A 13,130-nucleotide genomic window follows, 5' to 3' on the forward strand; every position below is an offset into this window, starting at 1 on the left:
CAGCGCCAGTTAATATGGATGGATTTACGTCGTCAAATAACTGTCGACCTGATGAGCATTCGTTCACGGCACATAGAGTTTATCGGGGTTGGGGGCGAAGAGACAAGACCAGGAACTCCTATGGGGTCGCGGGCGCAATGCAACCCGAGGAACGAGATGCACCCAAAGTACAAACTCGAAAATAACTGGCTCATCCTTCGCCATAGGTGTCAAGTATGTACCACTTATACAGACAGGCGTCATTAACGTTGGGTAACACCTCACAAGGAGCAATACCAAGCATTTTCAAGACCTCATATTTAGCGAAAAGGTGTAACAACAATGATAATATATCAGATCCAATACCAGTCCCTTGACCAAACCCAACCATTTCTTGAAAGTTCAAAGGACGTCGGGGCTTCTGAAAGAAAAAGTATTGGCCATGACAGCTCGGTAGATTGATCGAAGTGATAGATGGGCTAACTGTCTATCTGAAAAGGGCGGGTAGCGATTTTTTTGGGGCACTTTTGGGCACTATAGTGTACATTTGTACAGGGACTTTCAGCCAATCAGATTTCGACAAATACATGACGTCAGAAGTCTTAGAAACTTTAGAGCAGTTGGTAGAGCGCTCGTCAAAAATGGCAGAATACGATGTTCGATCCAAAGGTCGCGAGTTCGAATCCGGTTGTGGACAACATTTTTCTTTTTCTTTTTACTCTTTAGATTTTATTTTTATAACGCCTTTCTTTTCCCTTGTTATTTAGATTTTAGATATTTGAGTTATTTCTGCTGCCTGCAACATACCTACAGAAAGGACAATAACAATAGCCCATCTCCAAGATCCAAGGGATAGCCCTTCAGATATCATATTGAGCATGAATATACAATGAGACTTGTCTCGTGTGAATGGCCTCCAGTAGGAATATGTTTCTCTGCAATGAGACTTGTCTTTCGATACTGCCTCGTGTGTATGGTCTTCCTCCAGTATATTTTTATACTGTATGCCTCAAATTTGATTAACAAGCACAAAACAATATAAGCTTACTTCTAAGTTTCATGATGACGCCTCGATGACGACACAGATTTATCGGATTCTGATTGGCTGAGAACCTGTGTTCAAATGTACTCTGTACTGGCCGAAAGATTCAGGAAAAAATTCGCGGGCGGGCGATTAAGCAGGCGCATACAGTTAGATATTAAAATGGTAACAAAATGGCCGAAATTTATCTTCCCACACCATCTTTATAAGAGCTATAGGTAAAACTCAATTGTGACCAGATTATTACTGCTCCCGAAAGAAATTTTAAGTAGCCCAAGTCTTTTGTTGGCTGCTGCTTTGCTTCGACTTTCAGCAGCCTCCTACGACGGCACAAGGATATCATTGAAAGCCACCACGTGACAGCAGGGCCAATGCATTGGTGTCATTATTCACATTTATCATCTTCGTGACCACGCCAAAACATACTTAAAGGTGACATGCATGCATAAAAACCCCAAATGACCAAGTTAGAAAACACAAACGCCCGACCAACACACGACAAACTGCACTTGAAACATGATAGACACCCAGCGACAGGTCTCACTTGACTGCACAAACACAAGTTCATTGGCGAGACAGGTCACAGAGAAAGAAAAAATATTCCTCGAGCGGGTTCGAACTCGGAACCCTCGCCACTTCATCCTTTCCGTCTTTTCTAATTTTGCCGTTAGGGTTTTTATGCATGCATGTCAGCTTTAAAGGGACAACCTGGGCGTGGGATTTACCTGGCCAGGAGGATAATACCTCTGCTTGTCACCATGCGCCGCCACTTATCTCAAATAACGATTTTCGCCAGTGTGCGAGGCAGTTTTGGACATGACCCGTGAAATTCAGGCAGGCCTAAGGTTACACCCAGTTTTTGTGCACTGTTTATTGCAGTTCAATGATGTATTTCAATTTTTCTGTTTGGACTGAGAAGTCACGGTTCTACTGGAAGCCATTTCTGTAGGAAAAACCACCATATCTCATGCCACAGTTGTCCATTTAATACCACTGAATACAAGAGGGGGTAGGCATATCACTAAACCATGGTCATTTCATAACACAAGCCTGGGAACAACTGGCAGGGTTTATCAAAGCTCTGAAGTTGGCAGCACAGAGGTGAAATGAGACGATTGGTAATTTCTGTCATGTCTTCATGTAAATGTCTCTGAACTACTTCGATTGTATGCCTTATCTTTCTGATCCGGTCAAGGTCCTCATCATACATATCACATGTCACAGTATCAAGGGCTGATTGGTTCAGAGATAGAATGTGTTATGAGCACGTGACACATTGCAACAAGCACGTGGCGTGTGACGTCATAAAACATGGCAGACATGACCGATCGTCTCATTTTCTTGCTGCCAGAACGATATAGTGTCCTCCTTTCAAAGGTCAGCTGAGCCGAGTGTGGAATTATTCAGAACAGTAGTGGCGGATTTAGGGGCGTCCCGTCATCCCTCTTTGACATTTTAGGGCACCTCTCCTCAAGAACCCTCCCGCTCATTTTCAGGATTGCACCTTCAACTCTATCATGAGTTCTCATTGGTGGGGCAGCGCCCCCCCCCCCCCCACCCCCGCTTCTTTCCCAAAGTTCTGGATCCGCCACTGCTGCAGAGATGAGAAGTTTCAAAAGAATACATGTATGTGCGATAAAGGAAGTTTCGATAGAGAAAAATAACTCACCACGTGGTGTTCACGTCGTATCTTGTGATAAACCGGTTGGGCAGCATTGGGTGTGCTAGACAGGACAACGTGTCTGGCGTCTGCAAGAAATGAAAGTGAAAAGATAAGATAAGATTGTACATTGTATCAGACAATCAATAGTCGCAAAATTTGGGGAGAAAAAGTTGTGGAGAAATCAGGCTGAACTCACCAATATTGAACCAGTGCTTCGACTTCGCGTCGACACAACTGAACGCTTGTGTTCCCAAAACCGGTGTGTCATACCAGGAGCACAGCCAAATTCAACGGCTCGTATTGAGTAGGTTACGTCAGAGAGGTTACCAAACCACTCATCTATTCAAATTGTGATTTTCAATCAAATTCATTGACCCATACACGAAAATGCTCACGATTTAAAGCTGATTGGTCATATACTTAGGTCACGGTCGGATGAACAGGAGTCGGACAACAAGTGACATAACTTCGCGGAAACTTGAGTCTACGTGACGTAACATGATTGTTGAAATATATAACCAGTAGTAGTCACACACGGCAAAACATTTTTAATTCAAGTTCAAGTTTTTTAACTCCCTATATATTATTTCCTAGCTAATCCCATTGTTTAGCCCGATAATACCGCTAATTAGAATTCAGGGGCCTATGCCTGAAGAAGGCTGGCGCCATCGATCGATGCTTGCGCTATCTATCGATGCTCGCGTTAGTTACCGATCCGTAGAAAGCGCAGCGCTGTCGCTCGATGGCGCAGATCAACTGATAGCGCAACACATATACATGTACATATAACACGCAAAAAATGGCCTCCACTCTTTGATCAAAATCACCCATTCATATACAGTATTTTCTCTTTTCCATTCTACCACCTCACTAGATGACTCTAAAGCATAACATAGCGCAATTTTATTGGAAAATATTTTAAAAAGAACAAATATCAAGCCACCAAAGTTAGAGGACCCCCATCAACATTTTCATCAGCATTCATCAACAGTTTACACCTTCCCGAACTATCAACCACGGCAGATGTGGCAGCGGTCCGCGAAAGTTTATCACTGCTCGTGGTTAACGGGTTAACAAACGAAAAAAAAGAAGTTTTTTATATTTTTCCCCAACAAAAGCCACGAAATCTCCTAAACGGTATCGAATATCGCTGTTCTGAGTGACTCACCGGATAGAACACTATTCAACGTTTACACCGATACCAAATATGCCTCATTTCAAGGAGATGTGGGAGAGGTATTTCCCGAGAGAAAGAGGAGACCAAGTCGCTTTTTGCTTCCTCAATATTTTCCTGACCTACACTGCCTGCTTCGAACTGTATGTGGTATTCCCTACTGTCTTTCACGAGTGGAACTTCAACTATTTACTAAATGTTGGGTTTGGAGCGTTCCTGTACGTGAACATCATGGGGTCACTGTACCTCTTGATATTCTGCCCGTCGACGACGAACAACCTCCCTTTGCCGACCGTTCTAAAAACTGGTGTCGGTCATCGTGGATGGAAATATTGTGCGAACTGTGGCCGGAACGCTCCACCACGATCCCAACACTGCTTCCTTTGTAACTGTTGCATTCTGCGTCGCGATCATCATTGTTCCTTCTCTGGAAGCTGTATTGGGTTTCTGAACCAACGATATTATGTTCTGATAATTTTCTACGGTATGGTGGCGTCAATGTACTCCTCGTTCATTAACTTTGATTATACGTGGGACGTGATGGACGGATTCAGCTGGCGTTCATTCTTTACGATGTTGTTACCATTCATATCGTACATCACAGGAATCGCGGGACATTATAGTTTCATTGTCGCGTTTACCTCCAGCCTACTCATGATGTCATTCCTTCTTATGACAACATTGTTTGTTTATGCCACACAGATGGTAATCCGCGGACAGACGTCATATGAAAAATCACAGAAGATAAAAGATTTTGACGTCGGGCGAGAGGAGAACATTAAACAAGTTATGGGGAAAAACTGGAAGTACGCCTGGATATCACCTTTCATTCCATCACCTCCTTGTGGTGACGGTATGGCCTTTCCTACAAGATTTGTCGACGATGTCAAAACCATGTGAACACTTTGTTGACTGAATTGACATTGTGGAAGGGACCCAACCAACTTTTCAAAGAGCTTACCAGTAGAACAATAGCATCAGATCAATTAGAAGAGATCAGCGACCATTAAAGCGAAATGGGCATCTCCTTATTTGAGACAATCCTTTGAAAAGACAAAGAAATGTCTAGGAATATGGACTACCTTACTAAGTACATATGTCTAGCGTGTCTTTTTGTATGTATCTTCTGTTTTTGTGAACCAGCATTGCTGCCCCAAATCCAATCATCCTTCTTGACACCAACAATACTAAAGTAGCTTAGAAATCTTTAGGATTGGGCTTGTCTAGCATTCTAGTACCAGTACATGTATCTGTCCTCCCTCTGACCCAGTGATACCTTTACAAATGTAAGAACATGAATAGCTTCTTATTGATAAAAAACGCCATGTCATCTTAACCGTGTGCTTTAGTTTTGATAGTTTTCTTTAGAATGTAGTTGGGACACATGTATGAAATAAATATCGAGCCAGCATGTACATGCAAGATGAAATTGGCAAATGATCAAAGGGTTGGACAATTTCACTTGGTTTATATTGTTAACTTGATTTTTCATACATGTACATGTATTTTTAAGTTTTCACAAAATAATAAAATATAAATATAAAGCTGCTTTTGATTATGTCAGTTCCTTCTTTTGGTTGTGATTAGGTCCATAGTATGCAGGAGTTTCCATGAGGTACGAGGATGGACAACACTTCTCTTGATGTAGGTTTTGATAATGACCCTACTAAAGTTCTGTTGGGATGGTCCCAAACATGGTTGATGACCTTGGACTTTCACCATTTGGTCGGACATTTCCATTTGATGTGGCTGAAGTGTTCATATAACACTAGAGAAATGCCAATGGCTGTAGCCTATGAATTATGACGAATCTTGACTGAAGTTACAAAACAGCATCAAGAAACAGCAGGCACTTCCACAAGGAAAAGAAACAAACATCAAATCTGACATCCTTTTATAAATAAAACTTTATTGATATCGTCCTTCCAGGTTTACATAATGCTAGAACCATATGACAGTGTTTGGGGCTTTACTGCCACAGCTGATAAAAATCACCAATGAAAAAAATACTTCTCTTTGAATGAATACCAGCTTACATTTAGTTACAATTGATCGTTATGCTTTATAAAACCATCGGATACAAAACCTAGAAATATTAAGCCATCAAAAGTGTCACTAACTTGTCAAATGTGGCCAACACTTGAGGCAGCCATGGCCTTGCTTTTTGATCTATGAAAGGTAAAAATTCACAGACTTCAGATCTGGTCATTGAGGTCATCAGCATCTCTTGGCTCTGTCAGTCTAGTATCTGTCAAGGACACACATGGCAACAAATCTTCTGGGTATTTAAGTGGAACCGACTCCTGCCATCTTTAGAGAAGCATTTTAGTACTGTCTTAAGTTAGAAGACATCACAATCGGCCAAAGCTCACCCAGCTATAAATGGATCATTTTCTGCTACTTTCCAAATTCCAGCGCTGCGAGGAAGGAAGACACAGATGCTTGATGCGATGCGGAACATTAAATAAGTACGGTGAATTGCTCTTTCACAAAAGCCGTGAACACATTCATTGGATCAATGTATATTTTTGTGAAGGGCTCTCCATTTCAAATGGACATTTTGGCTTTGTCTTTCTGAAAGACGCCGAAAGAACACAATGTAAAAAGTGCCCCCTCCCCCAACTTCTCTTCAACACTCAGGAAGATGAGTCTACATGATAAAGATGAGAACTTAGTTATCAGGAGCTGACACAGTAGTTTCCATCAGAATTAAGGCTAGAGAAGGTCACTGCTATTAAAATAAAATTAAGTGTTTACCATAAACAGTCGAATCAATACAGCAAAGATAGTTACTCCCCCATCCTATACCTATTTTGCTGAAAAAACCCAAAAATGATTGCTTTGCCAGGCACCCCTGACCCCCTGAAAGCAAAATAGTCACTAAAGTACAAATCTCTTTCATAAGTATTAGAGCAGGGACAACAAACTGGAAGAGCATTCTTACTGCACATAAACGTAAATCTATGTGGCTCGTCCGTAAAAGTATTAAAGATGTGACATATCCAATTACCGAAAGACTAGCCAAGATGGTCTTTGTGCCTGTTTGTAGTGAGTGCTTGGCAGTGTTGGACAAGGACTTCATAGACAAAATCCACGTTGAAACATGGGCTGGGAATACTCCAAGTACATAAATAACACAGATTATATATTAAAATACATAGTGCTACCTACTCTAGCCTTAATTTGAGATTTTACTCACAAGTATAGTCATAACTTACAACCTTACACTATCTGCCAATGGTATTGAACCTCAAGCAAACTAGACTACACACATATTATAAACTATTTGTTCGTCAGGCAGCCCAATATCAAGAATGTTAATATGCAATACAAATTTTCAAATGTCGTGATTCTGTGCTGAATCTTTGTTGTACCAATATGGTATACAAGTAATATTTTCCAAATCGCAAGAACCAAACACTTATATAATCACTACATAACTGCACAGTGCGAGGATTGTTCTTCTGTATTGGACCCCAATCACACATTTAATTCACCAAGCAGATATATGTCAATTTCCTTTTTGGATCACCCTCATCAGTACACTCTGGCTAACAAGAGATATACATATTACAGGTCACAGATTTGGTTCAATGCGAATGGTGCATTAGTATAGTATGATATTACATTTCATAATTTCAAGACACTTGGTCAGGGAACCTAATGGGCAAAAGCTGAATTTGTACAATGGAAGAACAAAAATATCAAGATAATCTAGCCAAGGCTTTCCTGCACACTCTTCCCCTTACCTCTAACAAATTGGCTATACAAAACTCATTCAACGAGAAGAAGAGTTTGTGCTAAAAACAGAACTTTCTCCAGTTGATAGAGAGACACTCATACAATTATTCATATAATTTGGCCAAGTAATAATGCTCAGCACTCACTGTCTATTTAACTCACAAGCATATTATACAAAGCCTAGCAACATGTCAATACATTTAGTTACCATCCAACACGCCCAAATTACAACCTCGGCTCAGTTGTTAGATCCAACATCGCCAAATTACAACTAAGAGATTGAATATTTAATCTCAGAATTCGTCGGTTACTTATAATCGATACCCTAACCTTGATTTCAATGCACTGCCTCTTTTCCCCAACGTAACAAGAACCAGGGTACAAACTGACTTAGAATCCATCCAAACTGAGCATTATAAACTAGTTGATCTGGTGCTTTTTCGAATTTTGCACTGTAGCATAATGCACTGAGCGTAAAATTCGAAAATGTACTATGTATATCAACTTTATTTTCACTTGGCTGCTATCTAAACTGAGCATTTTAACAGCGATTCACAAGTTAAAAATCAAAACACGGGCAGGACACTTGGCAGAGTCTGAAAATATCATTACCACACATCCATCTCACCCTAAATTGACAGTACATATCTGTATATTTACACTGGATGATTGTACTAAAGCTCAGTGGTCCACTGTCAATTAGGTATAAAACAGACATGTACATCGTACAGACATTTAGCTCACAATACCAGATGATTATTTTCATAGCGCCCAACAGATACAACCTCCTGAAACGTATTAGAGAATCCCACATTTAATCCTCAACCACACCCAAATTTTTCAACCTTGATGAAAGTCATTACGACATTGATATTTATCAATTTGCAGCTTTTCTCAACTTGGAAGAAAACAAAAAACAAAACTTAAGAAAATCACAAACTAATAAGTTCCTCATGGAAGATGCTAGTACTCTTTGATGGCTACATCATGCTGTAAATCCTCTCCGTTTTTCTATTAAACTTCCCGCACCAGATGACTCTCGGTGCCGGTGGTCACTGCAAGCGTCTGCAACGAGGATCCTGTAATCCATATGAAACCAAGCAATGACCACTTTTACCTACAGGTGAGCCATACTGTACAACTGTATCAAATTGAAGATGCTTTCCTAATGTCTTACATAGCTGGCATAGGATAACCATGTCATAGAAAATACGGCAACAAGTCATTAGACTTATAGCCTCATATTTTCCCCAGCTGGCAATGACAAAACCTTGAGGGTCCAGATGGGTTCTTGCTTGCTATAACAGGTGCACTGTAACCCTTTACACATTACATCATTGAGTAAACAATTTCTGTCTCACCAATAGGCCTCACTTTCTTTCCCACAGTTAAGCACCCAGCAGACAGATGACTTTTATCATATGCAACGAAAATTGCTTGCTTGACATAGTAACCATAGATACCTGCAACAAGAATCCATCATTGTTGCGATCTGAATGAATATCGAACTAAGCGACAACCAATTTTACCAACAGAAAGCTGATCTTATTACTGCAATAATAATCACAGGTCACTTTTATAAAAATCGCCTGTCTGTGGGATGCTTTAAAGTATATAATAACTCTACCTCTGAGTGGTGGCATTGGTTAACAGAGACTCATGACAGAAGCGTGGAGTGCAGGACCACCCCATCCCCACATTAACTGTTCAAGACACAACCACAGAGGCTTTTCAACACCAGCAGTAACACCAGGTTTCGCCACTGTAGTGGGGCAACGACTCACAATCCCTCTTTTTCCATCAATCCAAAATGATCCTACAAATCAACCCAACACCACAACTTTTCCTGGAAGCATAACTGAGATAATTTCCTATGAGTAATCCTTTCACCTAGGGCGAATTTTTTCATACATGAATTGAAGTCCTTTTTCTAATAATACCCCATTTTTGATAGCAAATGTTCGTCGTTTGACAAAATGGAAGTGTTCTTTTGCGAATTCATAGAATTCATTCTCCATTTTCCAGATATCCGACTCCTGGATTTTGGCAATTGTCTCTTCACTTGGAGAAACTTTGTTGAATGTTTTTCTCAGGTGGGACTTGCGGCCTGAAAGACAGAGTGATTTTTTAAGGCATATTCCTAGACGAATAACCAAGGCAATTTTCTATTCAAGATGCTCAACAGAATAAGCCACTTGGCCTGTTTAAGGCACATTATATGAAGAAACCATTCAAATGACACAAGTTTTCTTGATACAATTTCAGTTCCTTGAAATGATCATAGGTGGCATCAGTAGTGACAGACCAGACTATCATCAATATTGTTGCCAAAATTGGGACCTTACGGCCTCTAAACTTAGTTAAAAGCCTGAACCTATATACTACTGACCCGATTGAATCACCTACACTAAAATCCATAAACTTTGTCCAAATTATCATCCAAATATATTAATAAATTTGATAAGACTTCCAATTTGCACGAAAGTTCAAATATCTCACCTGAATTAAAAAGTTCCATAGCCCCCTTAAAAAACCTCGGTAACGTGACTTCTAACACTGCTACAAAGTCAGCCAGCTCCTCAGTGACGCCGACAACTAGATAGTTATTGACCAAGTTATACTTGGCTTGTTCCAAGGCCCATCGATTACCGGGTACCCTGGAAGTAATAAGAGACACAAGGCTAATTATCAATTGAACAATTGGCAGAAATTTGTCTCTTATAAAGCTGGGAAAATGATTCTGTTTGGCAAGTTCATACTTATCAGCTACTACATGTAGATTATCCCTTGGCCTTGGTTGTGATGGATAAGCTCCAAGATAGATCCAGTAAGCATATAAGCTTCTTAAAAGCAACAACTATGAGCAGTATTTCAATTTTTAGTCCGGATGATACAGCATTAAGCGACCAGGAGTATCATTTTCCCTAGCTGGTCATCAAGATCCAATTTGGATGTAATGTATGATATATACTCCGCTAAACTTGGCCATTTCAGGCCAGATTATCCAAGTTCCAACAGTGACCAGAGAACGAATACAGTAGGTAAGAGGGTTGAATTCTAAAGACGTCAGGTACAACACTGCTATGATGCAAACTTACCAGCACTCGGCACTGTGACCGCAGAAGAATGGAATCTGCATCCATAGAGATTCAGGATCACAATCAGGACCGTCTCGGGCGACGCACTCATCAAATGACTGAAAAGTAAAATACACATGTTAAAGGATTTTGATGCTACTTTGATTACAAGCTGTCCTACATGGAACAATCTCTTAGTGCCAATTGCTCTCATGGGCAGAGTTGAGGCTATGCTTAATCAATGAGTCTAGATTATTAACTGATGGAGTCGTGTTTAAAACTGTTTAAGGCACAACTGCTGAATATAACGAGTGGACCGTGGTGCAGGCGATAGGTGAGAAGCCATACCTGACGATTCCCCGATTTTCTTCTTTTGACGTGTGGTCTAAAGTCATCACCATTACGCACAAAGTAATAATAGGAAACAAGACGATCCAATGGATCCCGGATAATGTTTATGTACAGGGGCATCTGTGTCACCCCAAATCTGGAAAGAGACAATAGTAGAGAGGTGTAAGAGTCAACAGGTTTGGAATAACAGATTTGGGAAACGTCAGTGCCACACCATGCAACCCAACCGATAACCCCCTCGTTACGAGTCAAGAGTTAAAGCAAATTTCTTCTCCGCAAACATTATAAACATTGAGCAAACATACTGATCATTTCTCAAATATTGTCAACACACCATTTTAATGGTTTACTTTCTGTGGCTTGTCATATTAATCTTGCATGATGGGTAAACGATCAGAAATTAAACCGAATCGATGCTGCAGATCGCATTAGAAGACGAGTTAATCCAAACTGATCAATCTTTCGATGAACACATTTGACGGTCGGCGTGTCGGAGGCAGATAAAGATGTTGCTTTGAAGTCTATTCCGTAAGTGTAAAGTGACAGTCGCTGTCAATGGGTGCTACAATAAAAATACCGCAGAATGTCCTCCAAAATTGATGTCACGTCTCTGTTGCACGATGCAGAGGGAAGGAGTACATGATTGACCCTAGTTCCGCCTGCAGTTAAGGGTTAACCTTCCCTTCCCCCCCCCCCCCCATGTTAAGAGTTCATTGCACCGCTGCAGATATGTAATTCTGATGTTTATAAAATATGACAGATGAAAATGGCTGAATAATAGTCTGTATGATTAGCGTATAAACTCATTCACTTGAGGATCATTCTCCTCATAATATTCGCCTGACCTTTGTGGCAATTCCCTCCACAGCGCATAATCACGATTATTTTTGCTATTACTGGTATTAATCTAAGTGCGAAAATATGTAGTTGAAAGGCCATAATCATTTTGTTCATCCTAAAACACTTATGGGAGACACAAGGCTTGGCAGTCTGATATACTAGCAATAGGATATAATAACAATTTCCACTAATTCTTTTTTTTACATTACTCGGAAGCGTTCACTTGCGGACAACGCCTGACATAACATAACATATCAGCATGATATGACCAAAAATGTCATTTTTCAATTTGAGATAATAAAATGTAACTCGCTGCTGAACTCGCTCCACAACAGAAGCCATATTAATTTCTCCAGAAATAAATCTTTGATATTTTCCATTTTTCAACAGTAATTAGACCCCGGAGGAAAGTTCCCAGCAACAGAGCGGAATTGTAAACATGCACTGTTGCTTCACACTGAATTATTCACCACATCGTGAAAATTCAATATGAGAAATGAACAGATGAACAGGCGATGACTTCGACTCCTCGAACTTGTTATTTGGTTTTAATCCAGTTATATTGTGAGTGCAATTGATACTGGTCCACTTCTGACTAATTTCAACCAATCTCAATAATGTTATCGTCGTTGTATAAAAACTTCATTGGTGGTTAAAATTCCTTCAGAATTGTACTGACGCTTCTCCAGGGAGGCTGTACTGCCTCTTTTTAAGAGGAGATTGGATGCTTTCTGTAACACAACTAAGAAGAGCGTGGGAGTCAGCTGGGGGTAGCATGCAGTTCTATCTTGCTCTAAAAGTAGAATCAATTCAGTCTTTGTAGCGGACATGACTGCCTAGAAGTTATAAGTGTTATTCCTGTGCATGAGAATCATTTCTACTCAATTCTTGTTGGTAGGCCACAACCTACTTTTCAGCAACACTAGATCTGAAAGCTCTTGAGGGAGAGAATGACTTGGAAGAGAATGAGTCCACAACTTCTCTATATTGTCATTCCCAATACCAGCCGTTGCACAAATCCCATTGCAAAAATCTAGGGAACTGTTGCGAGCTCATTAAACAGTCCCATTACCATTAATCCGGTTGCCTAAATCCCAAAGAGATCATCCTGAATTCTCAGCGTGGAATGAACAGTCCCCGCAAACTATTGAGGACACGATGATACATTACTACTTTGACACACTGAAGAGTTCCATGATATTCACGATGCCACAGCAGAGATCTTTAGTTGCATAACGACCAACATGGGAGTCGTTTTCTCGC

At 40.4% G+C, this 13,130-nt stretch overlaps 1 protein-coding gene across 1 annotated transcript in view; it reads right to left on the reverse strand.

The window, feature by feature from the left end:
• Nucleotides 1–5,747: 5,747 nt before the first annotated feature.
• LOC135501109 (heparan sulfate 2-O-sulfotransferase 1-like) overlaps nucleotides 5,748–13,130 on the reverse strand; it is a 76,032-nt gene continuing 68,649 nt past the window's right edge. The window contains exons 5-8 of the mRNA XM_064792915.1: nucleotides 11,025–11,163; nucleotides 10,698–10,795; nucleotides 10,099–10,256; nucleotides 5,748–9,706 (exon numbers count right to left, since the gene is read on the reverse strand). Of these exons, the coding sequence (XP_064648985.1) occupies nucleotides 9,486–9,706; nucleotides 10,099–10,256; nucleotides 10,698–10,795; nucleotides 11,025–11,163 (616 nt within the window). The 3' untranslated portion in view covers nucleotides 5,748–9,485. The remainder of the gene's footprint in view (nucleotides 9,707–10,098; nucleotides 10,257–10,697; nucleotides 10,796–11,024; nucleotides 11,164–13,130) is intronic.

This window comes from Lineus longissimus, chromosome 17, assembly GCF_910592395.1.
Source record: "Lineus longissimus chromosome 17, tnLinLong1.2, whole genome shotgun sequence".
NCBI classification, from domain to species: domain Eukaryota; kingdom Metazoa; phylum Nemertea; class Pilidiophora; order Heteronemertea; family Lineidae; genus Lineus; species Lineus longissimus.